This window comes from Lissotriton vulgaris, chromosome 4_1, assembly GCF_964263255.1.
Source record: "Lissotriton vulgaris chromosome 4_1, aLisVul1.2, whole genome shotgun sequence".
Taxonomy (NCBI): domain Eukaryota; kingdom Metazoa; phylum Chordata; class Amphibia; order Caudata; family Salamandridae; genus Lissotriton; species Lissotriton vulgaris.
Window position 1 is genome coordinate 2,046,076,564 of NC_141691.1, and position 25,162 is coordinate 2,046,101,725.

The 25,162-nt window shown below is 43.9% G+C and overlaps 1 protein-coding gene across 1 annotated transcript in view; it reads left to right on the forward strand.

The window, feature by feature from the left end:
• The window catches only part of LOC147724935 (uncharacterized), a 1,961,814-nt gene that overhangs the window by 510,045 nt on the left and 1,426,607 nt on the right, over positions 1 to 25,162 (forward strand). The window contains exon 8 of the mRNA XM_086918138.1: positions 6,142 to 6,287. Coding sequence (XP_086774264.1) covers positions 6,142 to 6,287 — 146 coding nt within the window. The remainder of the gene's footprint in view (positions 1 to 6,141; positions 6,288 to 25,162) is intronic.

Sequence of the window (25,162 nt, forward strand, 5' to 3'; positions counted from 1 at the left end):
GTCTATCCAGGGAGGTTAAACCCCTCCTCGTTTATTCGAGAAAGTTTCTAGTGACCTCTGAGCTAGCTGGTAAACCTTAAGTCTAATATTGTCAGTAGAGACCTAGTCGACCTCAGTCCTACGTCTACACTGCTGAGTATATTATTCCAATGCGCAGAGCCTATTGGGAATATAGGAACTACACTACAAAGCGAAGGCAGGCAGATCGAAAAAAAGGCAAAAGGATTAACGAATATTCAGACGGACAGGTGCCATGCAGCAAAGAGGCACAGGAAGGCAGATAAAAAGCAGAGAGAAGCTAGCTATGGAAAAGTAAAAGGAAACAGAGAATGACAACAAGGGAGGCAGACAGTTCAAGAAGGAATACACACAAGTAAACCTAGAGGGGAAAATGAAAAAAGGCAGGATAAGCGACAGATACAATAATATAAAATAAACAGGCAGTTAAAAAAAAGCCCAAAAATAGGTTTAACCAGGCAGACAGACAAATAAAAAAATTATGAAAGACAGACTGAAAAGTAAAACAACCATTAAGCAGTAGGACAGAGAACGGGCAAACGAATACAGACGGAAAAGGGTAAAAAAGAAATTTGTCAAAAGACAAATGGAACGACAAGCGGATGGGAGCTCAGACAGAAAATGGCAACCACACATTCGGGCAGCCATGCACAGCTTGAACATAGGAGAGTCGGGCAGACAGAGAGAAAACAAGAAAAGCAGATAGAAAATGTCGAAAAGACGAGCGCTACTAATGTGCAGCGAATGATTAAAAGAGGAAAGATAGTTCAGTTGAAAGACTTAAAAAGCAGAAGAAAGGCTTCTAGATAGAGGGGAGGACAAATAGAAAAATACATAGGTTGAAAAACGTTTGCAGCTAGTGGATGGCAGAAGGCAGATACTAGCATAAAAGGGAAATGGAGTGAAACCAGACAGAGATAATTACAGAAAGTCCAGTGGAAAGCGAATAACAAAAACACTCTTAGAAATAAAGAAAAAGCAGGCAGAAAGAAAAACAATCGAAAGCTAGGAGAAACACAAGTACATTTTGCAAAGAATTAATGAGTTGTGTGTAAAACACCAAACCCACACCCTACTACCAATTCACTATGGAGGCCGAAATTTAGAATACAAAACTTTATCAAAAATAGTTAAAAGCCCCTGTTGAAAAAAAAATTCTACAGCAAAAAGAGTGGGTGTTTCTTTCGCCTTCTGGTTCTTTGATGCAGGCATGGTGTGCCTTCTGTTCCCCTACACATGCTGACAGCGGGATATTTTTTTGCTTCGGCCATGAAAAATATGCAGCAGTTCTTAATGTGCCTAATATCTATATAGTTACACATATATGTAGGCCATGGTTTCTTCGAAATGATTAACAATCTTAGCATACGAAGGGTTTTATGAAACTGTATGGTATACTAGTAGATGTAATGTCCCTCCGAACAGTTGCTAGTGTGCGGCGTGAGACGATGCGTCAATAATGGAGGTGTATTGCCATGTGATACGTATCACACGGTGCGTGCTTACGAAGGGGGCAGCTCGGGGAAAATCAGTGAGTTTAGGTGCTGTCGAAACTACTCCGAGTTTGAGGTAAAATAAAGTTAAAAAAAGTAAACACTTTAAATGAAGAACAGCATCCACAGAATAGTGAAAGCAGAATCCAAAGAGTAGTACAAGGGGTCGGAAATACAGGGGGAAATAAAAATTGGATAGCCGCTCCGTGAGTTAAAGATGGAGTTTGGGCCCGATTCACAGAACTAACTTAAGACAAAATCCTAAAATTACTACGTTTGATATTCACAGAAGGCATTTAGTAGTAGTAAAGTCAGGATTTTGTCTTAAGTTTGACTTAAGACAGACTTACGACAGACTTAAGACAAACTTAAGACAGACTTAAGACAGACTTAAGACAGATGTAAGTTAGGATTTTGTCTTAAGTTTTTTTAGGTCTGTCTTGGCAATCTAGGGCCCCATTGCACATTTCAGGTGTGCAAAGGGTGTCCTTTTGACACCCTTGAAAATACATTCTCAATTCGCGATTCTCTAATAGATAATCAAAAATTGAGAATGTATTCCCATTGCCATTAAACTGTTGAACTCTATGCATGACGGGTGTCTCCTTTGTGCAAGTGGCATGCACGTTAAAAATGTACCAACAAAATGTCCCTCCTCTAGGAACACACAGGAGCACTCACTGGTTCTGCAATCTTTTCTTTAATTCACACAGCATGATGCGTTTTGTCCTACATGACTTTCTCAAATGCTGTTTTGTGATCAAGATAGTTTCTGGTAGTCCGATTTTTAAAAAGCCACACAGGCTCCTCCTGCACAACGTTTCAGCAAGGAAGGACTGTGGGTGCAAGCCAGTCCCTCCTGATTTACACAGACGCCATTTTGGAGTAGGTATCCCTTGTCATAACGTTCTATTGTAGTATGTTTATTCCAATTATACGTAATTCCTAGTGAACTTCCATTTAGTAATGGGGACTGAGTCCATAACTCGTTGATCATACTGTATCGCTGTGCATTTAAAAACAGAGCCTCAACGCTCATTTTGCAGCCCTTTCGTCAGCCGCTTTCTTGCCGTTAGGTGTCTTCTGTGCCTGAGAGCGCCGATCATCGTATTCACCGCTCTTCATGTTGTCATGATCCAATCCAGTGTTTGGCAGGTTTATCAGACTGGCTGCGGCGGTTCCAGCTGTTCACAATTTAATGTCCCAACAATTGTCACTAAATTGCTGAACTCTTTGCATGACGGGGGCCTCCTTCGTGCAAGTGGCATGCATGTAAAAAGTGTATCAACAAAAGGTCCCTCCTCTAGGAACACACAGGAGCACTCACGAGTTCTGCAATCTTTTCTTTAATTCACCCAGCATGACGTGTTTAATTTTACATGACTTTCTCAAATGCAGTTTTGTGATCAAGGAAGTTTCTGGTATCTGATGTTTAAAAAGCCACATAGGCTCCTCCTGCACAATGTTACAGCAAGGAAGGACTGTGGATGCATGCCAGTCCCGCCTGATTTACATAGCCGCAATCTTGGAGTAGGTATCCCTTGTCATAACGTTCTATAGTAGTATGTTTATTCCAATTAAACGTTATTCCTAGTGAACTTCCATTTAGTAATGGGGACTGGGTCCATAACTCGTTGATCACACTGTCTCGGTGTGCATTTAAAAACAGAGCCTCGGCGCTCATTTTGCAGCCTTTTCGGCAACAGCTTTCTTGACGCTAGGTGTCTTCTGTGCCTGAGAGCGCCAATTATCGTAATCACCGCTCTTCCTGTTGTCATGGTCCAACCCAGTGTTTGGCAGGTTTATCAGTCAGGCTGCGGCGGTTCCAGCAGTTCACAATTCAATTGGAGTGCTCAGAGTGGCTTTCGCCAGGAGCTTTAGCTAGGAAGCCCAATGGGTCGATAAGGATGTGTATTGATTTGAGACATTTGAACGAGAGGATATGGGTTGATAGGTATCCCTTGCCAAACATTACTGAATTTCCTATGATGGTAAGAGGAATTAAAAGGGTTTTCTACCCTATATGTGTCTTCCGCATACCACCAAATTTCACTGCACAGGGATTCACGTCATTTGACGTTGTTTATTACACCTTGTGGGGCTTACAGATTTAGGCACATGCCTTTCGGATTGTCCTCAGCCTTGTCTGTATTTCATTGAATTATTGAGGCTAACCTTAAGGGTGTGGACAATGTGAGGTGTTTTCAAGATTACATTTTAGTTTATGGTGCGATGAAAGAGAACACAATGGAATATTGGCACAGGTATTGACAATTCTCAAAGATAAGGGAGCTACTCTTAAGTCTTCTAAGTGTAAGTTTGGAATGTCCAGTGTGGATTATTTAGGGCACAAATTATCAGCTGAGGGGGTCGAGCCTAAGGAGTCTTTGTTTAAGGCCATTGAGGAGTTTCCAGCACCCCAAAGCAAATAGCAATTGAGGTCTCTCTTTGGCAGGTTGGAATTTTATGCTCTTTTTGTACCTTTATGTGCTGAAAGAACCAAGGGAATAAGGATGCTTCTCAAAAATAAAGTCATGCTTAAATGGTCAAGTGAGGTGAACAAAGAGTTTGATGAAATGAAGAGTGCAGTTGCTGGTGCTAATCCACTCAAAGCACTCGACACTCGTGATCCTTGTATTGTTGTAACGGATGCTAGTCAACACGGGTTGGGTGCTGTGCTCATGCAGACAAGGTTTGGCAAGTATGAAATTGTAGCTTTTGCATTCACGAGCACTGCATGGGGTTGAAAGCACTTATTTGGTTATCAAACGGGAATCATTGGCGTGCTGGTGGGGAGTAGACCACTTCAGGCAATATTTGTGGGGTGTAGAGTTTGCTATGCGTATGCATCATAAACCGGTACTCAATTTGTTCATCACAAAAGAGGCTGGCAAGGCTATGCCGAGAATTGCTAAATGGTACTATCACATGCAGGTTTTTCAATTCAATCTAGTGTATGTTCCTGGGGTGAAAAATATTTTTGCTGATTGCTTATCTAGGTTGCCTTCAAGAATGGGAATGGAGGCAGAGGTTAACAAAGATTATGAATGGAGCATAGTAGCTTGTACTACAGCTGATGAGAAGGGTTGAATTGGAGAAGAGCAATGGAATGAGCTGTTAGACAAGATGTCATGTTGTATGGGTTAATCTCATATTTGGCAGTAGGGTGGCCCAAATGGAATGTGAAGGATGCGTGTAAAGTGTACACAGAAGTATTTGAGGAATTGAGCTTGTCTGATGGCATAGTAAGAAGAGCGTGTGTGTTAGTTGTTCCTCAAGGGATCTGTGGAACATTTTGAGAATTGGCCTATGAAGGTCATGTAGGGATGAGGGCCATGAAGAGGAGAATCAGAGATATGTTTTGGTGGCCTGGTTTAGATAAGGATGTGGAGCACTGGGTGAGGGAATGTCTGGCTTGTGCCCTCAGTGATAAGTCTCAGGTAACGGTTCCTAGTCCTGTGGAGGCAGTTCCAGTGAACCCATGGGTAAAACTAGGAATGGACATTATTGGTCCTATGAATGTGCTAAGGGAAGGTCAGAAGTATAGTATTGTTCTAGTAGAATATTGTTCATGATGGCCTGAGGTGAAATGTGTGCACAGTGCCAACACTATGGAAGTAATCAAATTCTTACATGAGTTGTTCATGCTTGAGGGTGCCCTCATAGAAATTGTCACAGACAACAGTGTTCAGTTTATGTCTGAAGAGTTTGGTAAGGTCATGAAAAAGTGTGGCCTGAAACATGTCACAACCTAGATGTACCATCCTAGAAGCAATGGCCTAGTGGAGAGGTATAATCGTGAAATTAAAGACAACATACAATTGTCTTTGGCCAGTGGTTTGGATTGGCATAAAGAATTGGAGGATGATCTTATATGGGCCTTGCGCACCACACCATGTATCTCTACTGGTTTGCCTCTTTTGCTGTGTTGGAAGGGAGGCTAGCGGCTAATAGACTGGCACGTCCATGGATGTGCAATTTTGCATGGTGGGATGAGTAGTGGTCCGATGTGGTTACAGAGTAAGTATGTTTCCAAGGTGTGCGAGTCAGGTTGCGGGGGATCATTGCCAAAGGGCATTAGAAAATCTCGGAACCTAAGAAGGTTGTGTGGGTGAAAAGAAATGTGGTTAGGTTGGAGGATGGCAAGTGCTGGAATAAGGAGAGGTTGGCCATACAAAAGAGATTATATTTTGTGTGTAAGGATGCTGAACCGATGGGACTAGATAAGGTAAACATTGGTCTTCATGGTCCACGATCTGTGCTCTCGTCTCTGAGATCAAGCTGTTAGAGGGTACAACGTAAGTGGTTACAAGATTATGTGTCTTGATATGTTACCTCCTCTGGTGAGTAGTTTCCTTTATCATTATTAGAGTTATTTTTATAAGTACTTGTTTTAGTGCTCTTCACAATCATTTTTTTTTCTGTTATTGTGTTTTTATTTTCTTTGGGTTTTAGTTTTTTTTGTGTAAAAGGGGTAGATGTGCTGAGTCATGACGTGGGATAAAACTGAAATGTTGGGATCAGGAATGTTGGTATTTGAAGGCCTGGGTCAGTTCCTGGTTTTCCTGTTGTCCTGCTGGATTTTTAACGACTAACAATGTTTGATAAATATGTTCAATTCTCTTCTCAGGAATTCTGCAGTTCCAAAGGTCTGGGGTTGTTCGAATTGGTGGAAGGACCAAGAATCCGCAAATGGAGCAGTGTTTATTGAAGAAGATTCGGGCTCAGCGACTGCATGAAGTCTTGCTGCCCTCCCAGAGAAGGGGCCTCTTTCTGGTATGAACCCCACGCGGCTTCATTAAATAAACAGTATTGCATCACATCATTGTTTCTAAGTCCATACTACACTGCTCATCCTCAACTTAAGCGTACATGTCTCTTATCTGGCACAATCGCAGAATATATGTTTTTCTACTCTGGCTCTATTGTAGAGAGCAGGCTTCTGGCACCATTACAGTGTGTACACCTTTCTCTGTGGGCGCAGCTCACAGTATACCCTTCTCTGGGCAGATACTATTTCACATGATATGCATTTATTAGTGTTAGTCTGTATACTTAATACTAGTCTGTAGAAGTCAGGGAAATTCAATGTATTTCCATTATTTGTACATTGTGATAGAAAAGAAAACTCATCTTCTGCTAAGCAGGCAATAGTCATTTTGTTATGAGTATAGTGCTTGAGTCATTATAGAAGGACTATTTTCTATAATTGCATAACAACTATAGCCCTTCTTTAGGTCTACGGTGCTAAAGACAAAAAAGAAGGACTATCCTGTGCATTGAAGAAGATACTCCTCCATATTATCAATAGCGCTTCTAGGCGTAATGTGAACACATATTATTTTCTTTCTTTCTTTCTTTATTTATTACACTTGTATGGCGCAATAGCTACCCTGAGGGTTTCCCGGCGCTTTGGATCCATACACTACCAGGAGGAGTGAGCTTATTATTCTTGGTTGAAAAGCAATGCCTTGATACCCTTCCAGTATCTTATGTAGTTTGGTTCCAGGCTCAGTTTTAGCAGAATCGAGTTCCATAGAACTGACGCCAGATAGGCAAAGGAGCGCCCACCCATTCGTGCCCGTTTAAACCTCGGGACAACAAATCTTTGTTGATCGACGATTTCGGGAAGGGTTGTATTTCTGAACCAAATTACAAAGGTAAGCTGGGGCTTCCCCTGTGTTTATTTTGAACATATAACATAATGCTTTGAATTTTGCTCTGTTGCCCATCTTGAGCCAATGCAAATTACGTAAATGTTCAGAAACATGAGACCGCCCAGGTAGATGGAGAAGTACCCTGGCTGCCGCATTTTGGACGACCTGTAGCCGGCTCGTGATCTTACTATCTCCATCGTATTTATAGATGAAAATTAAAGGCCCTTCACCTGCAACACAATCAATTGATCTTTTTGTTTTGCTCTACTTGTAGTAATCAAACAGACATAATAAAAGGTGTATATTTTACAATTATAATGACCATCTCTTGTGCTCAGCATAGCTTAATTCACATGGCTGGCATTTTGTAAAAGAAAAATATGCGACAAACCCGCACAACTTCCCACTCAGGGGGCAGAATCAAAATCAAGAGCCGTAGAGGGCCCATTCCCCAGAGGTGCTACCGTGGCGCCAGGTTCTCGTCAGGTCGCCAGTTGTGGGGGAGAAAGGAAGCTAAGCTAATGCAACCATCCAGGAAAGTAGTTAAAGAGAGCCAGCACTCCCAAGCTAAAGCAGGCACCGCTATTAAACACCCAATACCCGGGACAAGGCCAAAGCGCAACCCACGGTGGCAGCAGCTAGTCCCACAAGTGTGCCGGGACTGTACATGCAGGGAACAAGAGAAAAAGGAAACGTTCCCCCCCCCGAACCCTCCACCCTCCCCGGTGGTGGTAGCATTGCCCAAAGGAGGCAACCAACAATCACACCTAAAACAGATGAAGGGCTCGGACACTGGAGGGACAAACAGCGGATGGAAGCCCTTTGGAGAGGAATCGAACCAGGGGACCCCAGTGGAATTCGAAGTTTTTGAAGTCATCTAAAAAGATGTCCGCCATTCTCTCCACACTCAATAAACTCCACAGCCTTCCGTGCCAAAGGGAAATTGCTGGGGCCTCCCTCTTCTTCCATGCTGCACCCAGTGTGAGCTTGGCCGCACCTACACAGAGCCACAGGATCTTCTTATCAGCCCTGGTCTGATGTTCAAGGTTCGGGTCACGGAGGCCCAGCAACACATGGGCCATCGAGTCCGAGATGGTATAGCCCAGCACCTCCTTAATGTGGGACAAGATCTCCTCCCAGTAGGGACGGATAATGGGGCAGTCCCACCAAATATGCCAAAAATCCCCCAGCAGTCCACACCCCCTCCAGCACCTATCAGAAGAACCAGGGAAAATCTGCTTCAGCTTGGCCGGGTAAAGGTACCAGTCCATCATTGTTTTAAGATGCGCCTCCCTCGGGTCCAACGAGTGGTTGTGCTTCGCTATATCTGACCACAAGTGGGACCACTCCACCTCAGTGATGTCTCGGCCACGTATCCCCTCCCACATACACATATAACAAGGTCTAGGGGATATAGCAGTGGACAGGAGGAGTCTGTAGATAAAGGAGATGGTCCCCTTCATGGCAGAGGTCCCGGATAGGAAGGCCTCGAAGGTCGAGAGCGGCCTGGTAGCAGCATCTCTCACTTGAGGGGACAATGCCCAGTAGAGTAGCTGGTTATAGCGGTATTTCTCAGACCTCTGGACCCCATAGTCCCGCATGCAATTCTCAAAAGTGAGCGGGGCATAGCCGTGGAACAGGTGCGTAAGCGCCAGGCATCCCCCCTTCTTTCATGCATCAAAGGCTCCCTCAGCCAGTGCCGGCGGAAAGGCAGGGTTAAAGTGTATGGGCATAAAAGGAGAAGGAAATGTCGTCCATCGCTCATCCCCAGAGACAGAGTCCCAGACTTTCAAGGTAGTGCTAGTGGGAGTACTAATATAAGCATTCTTTGGGCAATCGCATTTAGGTTTCCACACCAAGTCCCAGATCGTTCTCCCCGCTATACTTCTGTCCATGTGCAGCCAATGTTTTTCCGACGTAGGCTGGATCCATTCCACCAGCACTCGAAGTTGCGCTGCCTTATAGTACAAGTGCATATCGGGGAGCCCCACCCCCCACTCCCCCCGTGGTCGGCGCAGGGTGGCAAAGGAAAAGTGAGCTCTACCCCCTTGCTAGATGAAACGCAGCATCAGTGTTTTTATGCGGCGTAAAAAGTCCCCCTCAAGAGCAATAGGGAGAGCCTGGAAGAGGTACAAAAGTTTGGGAAGGAGAGACATTTTAAATGCGTGAATCCTCCCCAACCAGGAAATGGACATTGGCTTCCACCGGCCTAGGTCCTTCTGGACCTTCGCGATCAGGGGGGGAAGTTAGCAGAGTAAAGCTTCCAGATCATAGGGGTCAAATGAACCCCCAGATATTGGATGGAGGAGGAGGTCCAGGGCAGAAGCGTGAGTGGTACAAGGCGCAGGACGTCCGCAGGAGGGAGAGTGAGGTTGAGGACATAGGATTTCTCGTAGTTGTCCTTAAAGCCCGCCACCTCCTCATATCACTCTAACTCCTCCCGTAAGTGAGGGAGGGAATGGGAAGGGTCCGAAAGAAAGAGCAGAATGTCATCTGCAAACAAGGTAATCTTGTGCGACTCCCCAGTGAAGGGAAGCCCCCGGATCTCTGGGTTCTCCCGCACCGCGATAGCTAGGGGCTCTATGCTGAGAGCAAACAGGATGGGGGAGAGGGTGCAACCTTGCCGCATGCCCCGAGAATGCTCAAGGAAGGTGGACAGATGGCCGTTGACGGCCACGCGGGATCGGGGGTGCTGTAGTTAGCCCTAAGCATCTGCAAAAATTTGGGGGAAAAGCCAAAAGCAGTCAATGTCTGGACCAGGAAGCACCAGTCAACCCTGTTGAACGCCTTCTCGGCGTCAAGACCCACCAGGACAGCAGGTATCCTAAACTTATTGGCCTTCTCAATCAAATGCACCACTCTCCTGGTGTTGTCGGGGGTCTGTCGCCTCTTAATGAAGCCAGATTGGTCGGGGTGAATAAGAGCCGGCATTAAGCCGTTGAGCCTGTTCGTGATGATCGACGAGTACAGTTTGGAGTCTATGTTGAGAAGTGCAATCGGTCTGTACGAGGTGCACTTAGAGGGGTCCTTCCCGGGTTTGGGAATAATCGATATCAGCGCCTCAGCCATAGTGCCCGACGTCACCCCCTCCTCCGCCATTCCATTAAATAAGCGCACTAAATAATCACACAGCTCAGCGGCAAAGGTTTTATAAAATACAGCTGTGAACCCGTCCGCCCCAGGGGCCTTATGGGGTTTCAGGGCCTTGATGGCGGCCAGTACGTCCTCCCTGGTGAAGGGAGCAGAGAGGGCCTTGTTCCATTCCGCCGACACCTAGGGCAGCGGTAGCGCCCGTATATAATCCCTCTGGGCCTAAACATCAAGGGAGTCCCCCGCGTACAGCGACTTATAGAAGTCACCAAGAAGGGCAGCCTTGTCCTCATCTTGATGTATGAGGGTTCCCACCCCGTCCTGTATACCGCCAATATACTCCCGTTCTCTCTTGTCTCGGAGCTGCCGGGCCAGGTGCTTCCCCACCTTATTCCCCTGGGAATAAGAAATTCCCCGGAGCTTCAGCAGCGTGAATTCCGCCCTGTTGGTATAGTGAGACCTGAGCTTGCCCCTAACCGCAGTTAGCTGCCGCCAAATCTGTCTAGAAGGGGTCTGTTTGTGGGCCTGCTCTAGACTAGAAAGCTCTTCCTCCAATTTCTCACGCTCCTTCCCTCTCAGCCTATTAAGTGCTGAGTTCAGTGCCAGACAATGCCCGTGGATGCAAGCCTTGAAGGCGTCCCACGTGGTGAAAACCGATGTGTCGCCTGTGTCGTTGAGGGCAAAGAATTTGTTCATAGCTGTCCGGAGAGCAGTGCAGGAGGATTTATCCCGCTGGCATTCAGGCGGGCCCCCCGGGTCCGTCCCAGCGCAATCACCAAGGCACCCCCTGGAGCGCTAGGCTTAGCAGGACATCCAGGCGGGAGCGAACGCAGCAGACGCAGCGCTCAGGGGATTCCGGGCAACCTCTCCTCACTGGGCCTGGGCCCTCTCGATATGACCAGGTGTCCCCACTGCGGGCTCTCTTCCGAAAACCCGGGCACCCACACCAGGCCGATCCAGGCCGCAGACCGCGCTATTGCAGGCTCCTGCCCACATCGCCCACAGTGCGTTGCCAGCCACACCAGGCCGGTGCGCCCTCCTCCGAGTCACGAGCCCGCAGTAGGTCCCGCGTCACAGCTCTGGGGCTGGCGCCGCGCGGACACCAGCAGCACAGCAGGGGCTCCAAGGCTCAACCAATGCCGGAAGTCCTGGCACAGAACCCCACGGCAGCACCTGGGGGCACAGGCACAATTGCAGGACAAGGCCCACTCGGGTCAAAGAGCCCCAGCCTCGGGTAGTTGGCGCGGCCGCATCACGGAGTCAAAGTCCGGGCATTCGTCACTTCCCTCACCTACCCAATCACCGGGCCGCTGCAGCCGCAACTCTCAGGCGCCCACACCACCAGCAAGCAGGACCACGGCAGATCACCTCCGGAGCCAGTCCCTGGTCCCTCCGCTCACGTTCCTTCAGGCAGTCACCCTCCGGGGCTCCCTGCAGCAGGCCGCGCCGCAGCCTAGTCCGGGTCCACGAACGCTACCAGGTAGGCCGCAGCGGCAAGCTCCTCTCGCAGCGTTCCCACGGGCTGGACGGGACCCCAGGGCACCCCAGGCAGACTCCGGGGCCCAGGCAAGGTGGTACACGGGGCTTCAAAGTCCTGGAAGGAAGCTAGAACAAAGCTTTAGTCGGCGTGGCACCGGAGAGACCTGAAAGCACGTCTCAGTCCGTTGCCATCTTGGCCACACCCCCTGTAGATCAGTTTTTAAAAAGGTTCCCAGGCCTATTCATCATTTTCTCTGAAACTAGTTTATTAGTTAAAAAAAAACATAAGCATAAAAACATACATTCAACCAAATTATCATAACCATATCTATAAAAGTATAGAAACATGATACAAACGCAAACTTAAAATCAGATAATAAACCAGATTGACCACAGCAGCAAATGACAAACACAGTACTTAGACCTCACCAAGTTCAGGTTTTTCTATGGTGACATAAACACAGCACTTAGGTTTTGATACATACCACCCACCCCCGCTCAGAAAAACAGCAGATTTAGAAACCTGGAAAATAGCCACATAGATATCATACTATAAAGTGTTTAGAGAATGGCAAAAAGCTAAGTGCAGCCAATTCTCCTCCTGGCCCTGATCTTCTTGTATTTGTCCATGGGGCCTTAACAGTGGTCGACCAAAATAAATTACTGATTTAAAAAGGCATAAACATAAAAAAAGAACACAGCATTGGGCACATCTGACCAGTAATAGCAGCAGTTAATGTGCAAAGGCCTTGAGACCTCTCTTCCCTCATCACATGGCTGCGTGATAATTAAAGTATAAAGTGACAGGTGACTAGATATAAAGTGCAACCAACATAAAAGGGTATATGAATGCCCCTGGGAATCCCTCAGACAGGATGAGGGCAGAATACATCTTGCTTACCAGACTCACGCACCCCCTAGCAGCCCATCATTCAGGAGATGACTGTGCCCCACTGAACCAAGCTGTTTGCACACTTCCTGAATTAAGGCATACCGGTCCCTCTTTGGAAAGGACCTTTACCCTGGTCAAGTCTTTAAAAATGTCAAGAAACTGCAGCAGCCAAATGTTCAACTTGATGTTTCAGGGTTTAAAAGACTCCAGAGTCGCTGACATGCAGGTTCTTATTCCTAAGGCTAAAAATGATTTACATAGCCTGGCCCTCCGATGCCCCAGTAGGCTAGGGCAGAAAGAAAAGGATATGCAAGAAAGTCTCCTTTGTCAGGTGACATAAACAACACCTCTTATCCTTTGAGTGACCCTCTTGCAACCTAGGAATAAAGTCCAGGGAAGGGAGCAACCCAAATATCACTACCATACATTTCCTCTAAGTGGTCACAGAATATGCTGCTTTGAAGTAGGGCTTTTCCTGTTGGGCATCTCAGGAGCTTAAAACCAGCCACCCGTGTGGCTAGTGTCATTTTATCCTCCAACCGACTTTTTTCGGACGGATACATTTGTTCGCTGCTTTCTCAAATGCTTATTCACTTGTATCCAGTTACCATAGTTCGCTAAGGCCAAGGTTCTCAATGCCGTCCTGCAAATACTTATGTCAGCATCCTTTCCATCTTTGTAGGGTAATTTCAGTCCAGACATAATACGTAATTGAGTCATTAGAAGCAACCCTCATTTTGTGACAGCTTCTTAAGAAAGCCCCTTGTTTGACTAAAGATTGCTTAACCAGAGGAAATTCAAGTCTGTCTTGCGCAGGCGAGGCCGACCTTGGCAACTGAGAGACTTGTTTATAGGTCCATATTATAAACTTCTCCAAAAGGTTTGCATCTTCAGCGAGCATCATCATGCCTCCATACGATAAGGTCGGAATCAATTTTGACTTTATCACATAATGAGAGCCCCAAGATTAAGACCCCTGAGGCTTTTCGATAGAGTAAATAAGGCAAAGTTTAGCGCATTCGCTTTCCCTCCAATAGCTTCCCTTTGTGCCACATAGGATGTTCAGCAATTCGTCAGCTTAGAGAGATTACTTTTGTCTTTCTGAGGTTCATCTTCAGTTGATTGTAGTCCAAAACTCCTCAAGCTGAGTGATCAGTTTTTGTAACCCTACCCGTGTGTTACTTAGTAGTAGCAAATCATCTTCATAGGGGATGTGAGACTGTTATTTATCATTTTTGGCCCAAGCAGTCCAAACACGGCATGGCTACTTCCACTAGTTCCGAAAATCCACAACGATTTCTTGGAAAAACTAGCCTTCAGCAGTCAGGGAAATCCCCTTGCTTGAATATTTATTTCTCCAAGAACTCATGGAGTTTTCAAAGAACTGCAAGTCTTTAGTGACGTTAATATGTCCAACCTTACGTCAAACTTGCACCTTCAAGGTATAAATATGCCCACACTTGCCCTAGAAAACACACAGTGGTTTGGAGCAGTTCGACTATCTACTTGCCTGACGCAGCTCGCTACAGCAAGTGCTGAAGGAAGCCGACCCTCCAGCAGATGCACTGAGAAAGGCGCTGTCTTTTCTCTGGCCGAGAAATCCAGCTTTAGTGTTTCCAAGCTTCCCTTGCGGGTTGTTGAGAAATCGAGTCCAGGGAGAGAGATACCAGACCTCTTCATTCTAAAACCAAGGTACGGAGCTGATTAGAACCCTGAGAGAAATCTTGGATAGATTCCTGGCAGAAAATACTAAATCTTTGCTACACCACACTTACTTCTTCCCTCGTACTAGACTTAGGTTAGATACACCGGGGTAGGCGTATTTTAGAAGCACCAGTGGAGTACGTTTTATGTATTTATCTTATGGCTTAGAAACCATATCAAGCTTTTAGAGTCATATTTTCTAATACTCTTTTTACTGTACGCACTTTACTTTATGCTAAGTATTGCGATTATAGCAGTTAATTTCTTCTGCATGAGAAAGAAGACTGTTCAATAAATACCCTTTTTATTGAAAACGCCTATCTCTATATTTCTCTGCATCTCTGGTGAAACGAAGCATGCACGATTGACTAAGTGAAATAGCCATCTATTGTTTTCCGCGACTCTAGAGATATATTTCTTATTCTTGGGAAACAAAGTTGTCATGTTTATGCGGTTGTCAGAAACTAATCCCTTCTTGTGAATTCGAGAAAGTTTCTAGTGACCTCTGAGTTAGCTGGCACACACATAATTAAGTTTAGTATATGCGATAGAGACCTAGCCGACTTAGGTCCTACGTCAATTCTATAGTATAGGCTATTCCAATGCGCAGAGCCTATTGGGAATATAGGAACTACACTACATGGCGCCCAATGTTTGGTAAGGCACTCATTTAACGCTAGATACTAGAGTAACTCAGTTGTGCTTTTCACACAGACCCCTTTTTCTCGTAAAATACTCCAATAGATGTCTGGAGTGGGTAAAAGGATAAAAATATCTGCCATAAACTGAGTAGGACGAAAATCCTATGTATTACTTTTTTTTGATTTGTTCAACGTTGAAGGATACAGTGATCCAAAAATATTGTGCACCTTATCTTTGTTTCCTTGAAACTTGCTCTGCAAACTTTCAGTAAACAAAATGACGGATAGTGAAGACGAGAGAGAAAGGATTAGAGATGCAGCAGCAGCCCAACCAGCCATAGGAAACAAAGGTCTTCAACAAAATGACCTGGATGCTGTAATCATCCCGGTAAACGTAAGGAAAACCATCGCTACAAAGCTTAGGACAAATGGCGTATCATCGAGAGGTGGTAAGGTAATATTTGGTATAGAGGCACATGAATATCGGCAGACAGAGGTATTCTTTTCATGTATTACTTTTCCTACAGCTAATCCAGCAACAAATGAGTTTCACTACTACAAAGTAGAAGATCCACCAGTGGAATACATTCCTTTCGAGGATATTGAAATTCCACTAACTTACCAAGAGCATCAGCAAGATGGCTGAGCAGACGTGAGCTGCATCGGCTCCCGATCCGCGCGCTACCTGGCGAGTGTTTCTGGCGGCGTCCTCGAGCGGAATCATCCCCGCGACATACCCCAGGGCAGCGGATGACCTGAGGCACCGCCGACAGGCGACTTGGCGGCTTTCCGAGGTCTCGGTGGTCCTCCCTGGGAGACGGCGAGAGGTCCCAAAATCAAAATGGTGGGCGGCAATCGACCTTAAGAGGCGACGGAACCGCGCTGGTACGCGGTGTCAGAGTCGGCGGCAGAAGACTGCAGAGGACCCAGAAGCAGCGGAGGCAATGACGGTGGGCCCCGGCGTGGCTGCGGCGATTTAGATCACTGGCTGAGACCCTACAGCGACGAGCTCCCTTGCTGCCTGACCTTAAGATGGCGACCGGGGAGGCCTCCTGAGACATTGAGGGCCTCTGAAGGCTTCCACTACGATTTTTCCTCCCTGATGTGGTTGCTTTGGAGCTGCTGTAGTGGGGCAGAGGCATATTGCGGTGAGCAGTGCTGGGAGCGAGGGGGTCCCTCCAATGTCAGCTATTACCATGCACGACGGACGCGGCAGCGGACGGGGCCCAGGGGATTAAGCTGCTGACCTCTTGCTTCTGCGTTGAAGAGCCCTTCTACTATGGGCCGCAGGGCTCTCTGCCCTCCTAACGATGCCAGCGATCATATGTAGAGCGCATAGTCTTTAGGCAGACGCCCACCCGATCGGTGAGTTACTCGGGTGGATGGAGATGTAACCACCGCTGATTTCTACAAGGTGCACTGGGTGCTGTCGAACGGTCTCCTCTTGAGCCTACGCTGAGTTCTGAAGGGGTGAATCTGTGTGACCTGGGGCAGCTGGGCCATGCGGGGCCCCCTCCTTATGCCGCCGAAGAAAGGCACGAACAAGGGGACAGGCAAGGGTTCAATTTTTTCGCTGGCGCTGACAATCAGCCAGCACGTAGGGGAGGCACCGACAAGGCGAACATGGCCCTCATGAAAGCGGATCTCCTGTCCATGTTTTTAAATCCGAGCTCCGCACTGAGCTTGGTCAGGACATAAAGTCCTCTATAGATCAACTACGAACGGACTTATCGGAACGTCTGGCCTCGCTTCAACAAGACGTTGATTCGGTGGGCACCAGAGTTCTGGACTTGGAGACGCAGCACCAAGAACACAAACAATCGATCAGGGAGTGCCGGGAAGACATCCAATCCCTTAAGGAACAATTACAACAGAAGCAACTGAATGCCAAAGACCTTGAAAACTGCGCACGGAGGGAGAACATTCGGATCAAAGACCTTGAAGAAGGCGCAGAAGGGCCGGACTTAGAAGCCTTCATAGAGGGGCTCTTTGCAGAAATTCTGAGCCCCCAAGCACTTAAGATAAAACTGGACAGAGTCCACAGAGTGGGCCCTCCGCAGAAGGACGATCGGAGGAGGTCTCGTGATGTGCTGCCAAAGTTCCACTCCTATAAAACCAAAGAGGCGGTCCTGCAAGTGGCCAGAACGAAGGATTCTATCTCCTTCCAGAGCTTCTCTTGCGCCATCTTCCAAGACGCTGCCCCCTCCACGCTGGTGCGCAGACAGACACTGCGACCTATCACTACTAAGCTACAGGAGGGCAGTATCAAATACCGATGGACATACACTTTCGGTCTAAGTTTTGAATACCGCAACAAGAGGCGACATATCACCGACCTGAAGGATGGTCTAACTCTCTTGGGCCTCCTGTTGGAGGAGGGGGGTCCTTCTTCTGAGGCGTCTGGTGACCCTTCAAAGGGTGCAACATCCACATCGTCCTGGGTGCCGAGCTCGAGAAGAGGGAGACGCTGACAACGGCCAAGGGACGCTCCATTGATGTGAGTCTGCCTGCCCTCCTGCGGGGGCTCTGTTGGGCCCCGGGCCTCTGTATTCGGGTCCAAGAGATTTCAAGGTTTCCGGAGCCTCGACGGTGGTGAGACTTTGTACTTCCCATGCCATGTGCAGCGCTCCCCCAAGACTGTTCTGTTTCAGCTCTTTATGGGAGAGAGTGAGATCTGCTGTTATGACTCCGGGGTTGTTTGTTCTAATGTATCAAACTCAAGAAGATATAACCAACTTAGGAAAGTTGGAAGAACAAGTAAATCTTGAGCAGAAAGAAATATATGAGCAAGTGAGAGAACAGATTCAGCATGGATTACTTCATGAGAAGAAATAGTGTTCTTGCTCATCATTTGAACCTATCCGTATGTATGTGAGTGGACAAGCTGGAACAGGTACCTCCACTAATCATACATTTAATAGAATAGGATGTACTTCTATTATTGACTTTATCCTAGTTGACACTGGTACACAGTCAAAATATCGAGTTCCTTATGTCGACTAGCAGTAATATAGAGTATTAAAAATCGAAGGTAAGAAATGTCGATGTAGTAAATATTGTTGTAAAAAATATTGATTTATATGTATTGTAGATAATATCGAGTTAAGTAATATCGAGATTGGAAATATCGATATATATATAATATCGAAATGTCAAAATATCGACATGTAAAAATGTATTTGTTAAATTTTTTTAAAATTAGAAATGTTTAATATTTTAGCAATCATAGTTAATAATAATATTAAAGAGTTTTATAATGTATTATATATATTTAGGAGCGGGATGTTGGGTTTATAGGGGATAAGGGTGGGGAGTGTTTTAAAAATATATAGAGAGAATTTCATAATTATTAAAATAATTAAATAGAAATAGGATTTTGAAATTTGAAAATAATTAAAAATTTTAGGAGCGGGATGTTGGGTTTATAGGGGATAAGGGTGGTGAGTGTTTTAAAAATATATATAGAACATTTAATATTTTGTAAAATAATTAAATAGAAGTAGGAATTAGAAATTACAATTTTGAAATAGGAAATTGAAATTTGTATTTTGAAATTAATTAAAATTTTTAGGAGCCGGATGTTGGGTTTATAGGGGATAAGGGTGGGGAGTGTTTTAAAAATACTTATAGAGAAATTAAAATTTTGTAAAATAGTTAAATAGAAATAGGAATTAGAAATTAAAATTTAGAAATAGGAAATTGAAATATGAAATTTGAAATTAATTTAAATTTTTAGGAGTGGGATGTTGCGTTTATGGGGGATAAGGGTTGGGCGTTTTTAACAAAAATGTAACATAATTAGGGTTATGTTTAAAATATAAAAATTTGAAATTGTATTTAGAAAAAGCTAAAAATTGGGTGGTGAATGTTTTAAAAAGTTTTACTTCAGCTTTTAAATTTAAATAAATTTATTCAATGGAAATCGGATTTTAATATTTTAATAAAATTAGATATTTGATTTTTGTCTGATAGGTATGTAGTGTTTATAGGGGATAAAGCAGGGTGGATGAATATAATTATAAAATATTAGAAATGAATTTAACAAAAAATAGAATATAACAATGTTTAATTTTAAATATGTAATATTTTTTTAGGAGATTTATGAATGTAATGTTGTTTTGATAGGGGATAAGGGTGGTGATGATTTATATACATTTTAAATGTATTATATAAAAAAAATTCTATTGTTAGTATTTCTAATTTTTATTATATTGCAATGAGTTTAATGTAATAAATATGTGTTATATTTTTATCAATATGACACTAATCATAACAAATTATTGAAAATAATAAAAAAGAGTTTTATAATTAAATAATACAAAAATATTTAAAAAATCTATATATTTATAATTTGTATATTTTTTTAAATAGGTTTACTGTCCAGCATCTACAAATTTAAATGTATATTACACTTGGAATAGTAATTTATATAGGTTCAGTCTCCAGCACCTACCCTAGTTAAATGTAAATTTGAGTTGGAATATTAATTTATATAGGTTCAGTCTCCAGGACCTACCCTAATTAAATGTAAATTGAATTTGGAATAGTACATTAAATAGGTTCAGTGTCCAGCATCTACTCTAATTAAATGTAAATTGGAGTTGGAATAGTAAATTAAATAGGTTCTGTGTCTAGCACCTACCATAATTAAATGTAGGTTGGAGTTTGAGTAGTAAATTAAATAGGTTCAGGTTCAGTGTCCAGCACCTACCCTAATTAAATGTAGATTGGAGTTTGATTAGTACATTAAATAGGTTTAGTGTCCAGCACCTACCCTAATTAAATGTAAATTGAGTTGGAATAGTAAATTAAAGAGGTTCAGTGTCCAGCACCTAATCTAATTAAATGTAAATTGGAGCTGAAATAGTAAATTAAATAGGTTCAGTGTCCAGCACCTACCCTAATTAAATGTAGATTGGAGTTGGAATAGCAAATTATATAGGTTCAGTGTCCAGCACCTATCTTAATTAAATGTAAATTGGAGTTGGAAAAGTAAATTAAATAGTTTCAGTGTCTAGCACCTACCCTAATTAAATGTGATTGGAGTTGGAATAGTAAATTAAATAGGTTCAGTGTCCAGCACATACCCTAATGAAAAGTAAATTGGAGTTTGAATAGTAAATGATATAGGTTCACTGTCCAGCACCTTCCCTAATTAAATGTAAATTGGAGTTGGAATAGTAAATTAAAGAGGTTCAGTGTCCAGCACCCACTCTAATTAAGTGTAAATTGGAGTTGGAATAGCAAATTATATAGGTTCAGTGTCCAGCACCTATCTTAGTTAAATGTAAATTGGAGTTGGAATAGTAAATTAAATAGTTTCAGTGTCTAGCACATACCCTAATTAAATGTAGATTGGAGTTGAATAGTACATTAAATAAGTTCAGTGTCCAGCACCTACCCTAATTAAATGTAGATTGGAGTTTGAATAGTAAATTAAATAGGTTCAGTGTCCAGCACCTACCCTAAGTAAATTTAAATTGGATTTGGAATAGTTAATTAAATTGGTTCAGTGTCCAGCACCTACGCTAATTAAATGTAAATTGGAGTTGGAATAGTATATTAAATAGGTTCAGTGTCCAGCACCTTCCCTAATTAAATGTAAATTGGAGTTGGAATAGTAAATTAAAGAGGTTCAGTGTCCAGCACCTACTATAATTAAATGTAAATTGGAGCTGGAATAGTAAATTAAATAGGTTCAGTGTCCAGCACCTACTCTAATTAAATGTAAATTGGAGTTGGAATAGTAAATTTAATATGTTCAGTGTCCAGCACCTACTCCAATTAAATGTAAATTGGAGTTGGAATAGCAAATTATATAGCTTCAGTGTCCAGCACCTATCTTAATTAAATGTAAATTGGAGTTGGAATAGTAAATTAAATAGTTTCAGTGTCTGGCACCTACCCTAATTAAATGTAGATTGGAGTTTGAATAGTAAATTAAATAGGTTCAGTGTCCAGCACCTACCCTAATTAAATGTAAATTGGGATTTGGAATAGTTAATTAAATTGTTTCAGTGTCCAGCACCTACCCTAATCAAATGTAAATTGGAGTTGGAATAGTACATTAAATAGGTTCAGTGTCCAGCACCTTCCCTAATTAAATGTAAATTGGAGTTGGAATAGTAAATTAAAGAGGTTCAGTGTCCAGCGCCTACTCTAATTAAATGTAAATTGGAGTTGGAATAGTAAATTAAATAGGTTCAGTGTCCAGCACCTACCCTAATTAAATGTAAATTGGTGTTGGAATAGTAAATTAAATAGGTTCAGTGTCTAGCACCTACCCTAATTAAATGTAGATTGGAGTTGGAATAGTAAATTAAATATGTTCAGTGTCCAGCACCTACCTTAATTAAATGTAAATTGGAGTTGGAATAGTAAATTAAATAGGTTCAGTGTCTAGCACCTACCGTAATTAAATGTAGATTGGAGTTGGAATAGTAAATTAAATATGTTCAGGGTCCAGCACCTACCCTAATTAAATGTAAATTGGAGTTGGAATAGTAAGTTAAAAAGGTTCAGTGTCCAGCACCTACTCTAATTAAATGTAGATTGGAGTAGGAATATTAAATTAAATAGGTTCAGTGTCCAACACCTATCCTACTTAAATGTCAATTGGAGTTGGAATAGTAAATTAAATCTGTTCAGTGTCCAGCAGCTACCCAAATTAAATGTAGATTAGAGTTTGAATGGTACATTAAATAAGTTCAGTGTCCAGCACCTACCCTAATTAAATGTAGATTGGAGTTTGAATAGTAAATTAAGTAGGTTCAGTGTCCAGCACCTACCCTAATTAAATGTAAATTGGATTTGGAATAGTTAATTAAATTGGTTCAGTGTCCAGCCCCTACCCTAATTAAATGTAAATTGGAGTTGGAATAGTACATTAAATAGGTTCAGTGTCCAGCACCTTCCCTAATTAAATGTAAATTGGAGTTGGAATAGTAAATTAAAGAGGTTCAGTGTCCAGCACCTACTCTAATTAAATGTAAATTGGAGTTGGAATAGTAAATTAAATAGGTTCAGTGTCCAGCACCTACTCTAATTAAATGTAAATTGGAGTTGGAATAGTAAATTTAATATGTTCAGTGTCCAGCACCTACCCTAATTAAATGTAGATTGGAGTTGGAATAGAAAATTAAATAGGTTTAGTGTGCAGCACCTACCTTAATTAAATGTAAATTGGAGTTGGAATAGTAAATAAATAGGTTCAGTGTCCAGCACCTACCCTAATTAAATGTAGATTGGAGTAGGAATATTAAATTAAATAGGTTCAGTGTCCAACACCTATCCTACTTAAATGTCAATTGGAGTTGGAATAGTAAATTAAATCTGTTCAGTGTCCAGCAGCTACCCAAATTAAATGTAGATTGGAGTTTGAATAGTACATTAAATAGGTTTAGTGTCCAGCACCTACCCTAATTAAATGTAGATTGGAGTTTGAATAGTAAATTAAATTGGTTCAGTGTCCAGCACCTACCCTAATTAAATGTAAATTGGATTTGGAATAGTTAATTAAATTGGTTCAGTGTCCAGCACCTACTCTAATTAAATGTAAATTGGAGTTGGAATAGTACATTAAATAGGTTCAGTGCCCAGCACCTTCCCTAATTAAACTTAAATTGGAGTTGGAATAGTAAATTAAAGAGGTTCCGTGTCCAGCACCTACTCTAATTAAATGGTAATTGGAGATGGAATAGTACATTTAAATAGGTTCAGTGTCCAGCACCTACTCTAATTAAATGTAAATTGGAGTTGGAATAGTAAATTTAATATGTTCAGTGTCCAGCACCTACTCTGAATGTAAATTGGAGTTGGAATAGTAAATTAAAGACGTTCAGTGTCAAGCACCTACTCTAATTAAATGTTAATTGGAGTTGGAATAGTAAATTATATAGGTTCAGTGTCCAGCACCTACTCTAATTAAATGTAAATTGGAGTTGGAATAGTAAATTTAATATGTTCAGTGACCAGCACCTACTCTAATTAAATGTAAATTGGAGTTGGAATAGCAAATTATATAGCTTCAGTGTCCAGCACCTATCTTAATATGGCTGAGATACCCGCCACCCCCTCTCAACACAATCCCCAAGAATGGGAATACGGAAACATTTCTGAACTTTTGGAAGGCGGGAGGGAGTTACCCTCCCGGCCGTATTTATTAAAATATGAAACAAAATTAAAACATTAAAATAACAGTTTCATATCATGTACAATTTCATTTCCACATTACGATGTTTTGGCTGACCTTAACACATTTCTAATACAAAGGTTCTCCTAGCCGATACTAACATCCTACAAATGCATTTTCAAATTGAAATTGTACATCCTAACGTTAAGGGCCAACGGCAAGGTCGTAACCGGTGTCAGATCCCTAAACCAGAACTCCCCCCTCACTTGTGAGGGGCGGCCGCACAGAGGACTGCACCTCATGTGCACATACCAATTTCCCTTTTCTTGACGGGGGCCCCAATTAACTCGACGCCATTTTATGGTCGTCCGAGGACTCGTGTGAGGTGTCTAGAAGGTAGCGTAGACCCCCCTCCCCACCCCACACAACTTACCACATCTGCCGTCGCAGATGTCCTGGCCCCGGGAAATTCCCAGGAGGGGCCCGTAGCCCCTCCTATCCAGGGAGGGGCCTTGACCGCCTTCCCTTTCCTTTCGGCATCCCATCCTTAGAAGGGACCGCCTCCCCGTTGAGGGGCCAATGGCCACCTCCCCCCGGGCGCTCCCATCCGTAATGGGTGACGCCCCCCCCTAGGGATCTTCCAATTACTGCTCACCGATCATGACCTTACCGCCACAGGCCGGATAGTTGACCGGCTATTTGGACCCCCCAAAAAACTCCTACCTAAAGGTCATGCTGTAAACTCTTTAACCAAGCTACGAGGTCTCCTATGAGTAAAGAATTCCCCACTCGGGACAAATGGACCCCATCTTCAAGATACATATGGTCTCCCCTGATACACCCATGAGGAATCGAATGCAATGTACTTGTACGGAACAGTCTACCAAGCTTGTTATTCACCTTTTTCACAGAATGATTTATAGCAGACACTGAATTAGCCCCCCGCCACACCTTTCGTGGAATCATATGGGACCATGCAATCGTGCACCCTGGAACCCTTCTCGCCAACCAACTTACAGTGGATAGTATCGCCTCGAGAAGTAGTCGTCTACCAGCGGTCACCAAATCATTGCCCCCAAGATGTACTATGATTACAGACGGCGGTGACCTTGTCCGCCCTGACAAACCCTCGAAAAAAGGTTGAAACTGGTCAATACAGAGCCCGCCCCTTCCGTAGAAGGTCACCCTGTACCCGTATTCCCCAGCCATGTGAATCATGTCACCTGCTTTGAATACGTCCGCGGCACGCCTCACGTATGAGTGGCCCACGACCCACACCACTTTTTCCTCAGCCGGTGATCTTTGACCGCTGGTTCCCAGGTGTCGGGTCGACTGCACAGTCCGCCCCGCCTCGTAAGCTTGCGAAACTGTAAACCAAACAAAAACAAGAAGCATGAGTACATGATTTCAGCTTCACAACATGTGCAACCGCACATACCTTTTGTAACAATTCGAGGACCAACGCCCCAATTGTTTCACCTTTTCCACACTCAGACCCCTGGCTGTAGCCTCTGTAGCAGCCCCTATCCGGAAGGAGTGGGTCCCAAACTCGCCCGGGTTCAAGCCAGCGGCCGAAATTGCCATTGCAAGCACCCGCTGGAACTGAAACCTCGTCAGTGGGGTGGCATCAGCGTGTCTCAACAAGGTCCCCCCCCATGATGCCGCCCTCTGCGCCAAATATTCCTCAACGCATACGACGGGGCACATGGGTGATCCGGGAATCCGATGGACTACTACGCTGTCCCCGATCGCACCCTGATCGGTCTTGGACCTGGCAAACGAGACAATCATCGTCTCCCCCTTAACTTGAATGTGCTCTCGGCACAGCCCCCCCCCCCGTATCCTGCTTGTTCTTTGCCACCAGTTCGCTTACCCGCATAGCCCCATGGAATGCTAATGCAAAAGCGGCCCGGAATAACACTGTTTCTGACTGGGATGAACATGTCGCAGGGAGTACGGACAGTAACAGGGCCAACCTTTCCAGACCTATCGGGTGCCTTTCATCTACTCTGCGACCCTCAAGGCGTTGCCACCCACGCAGCGCTTTCTGTACTACG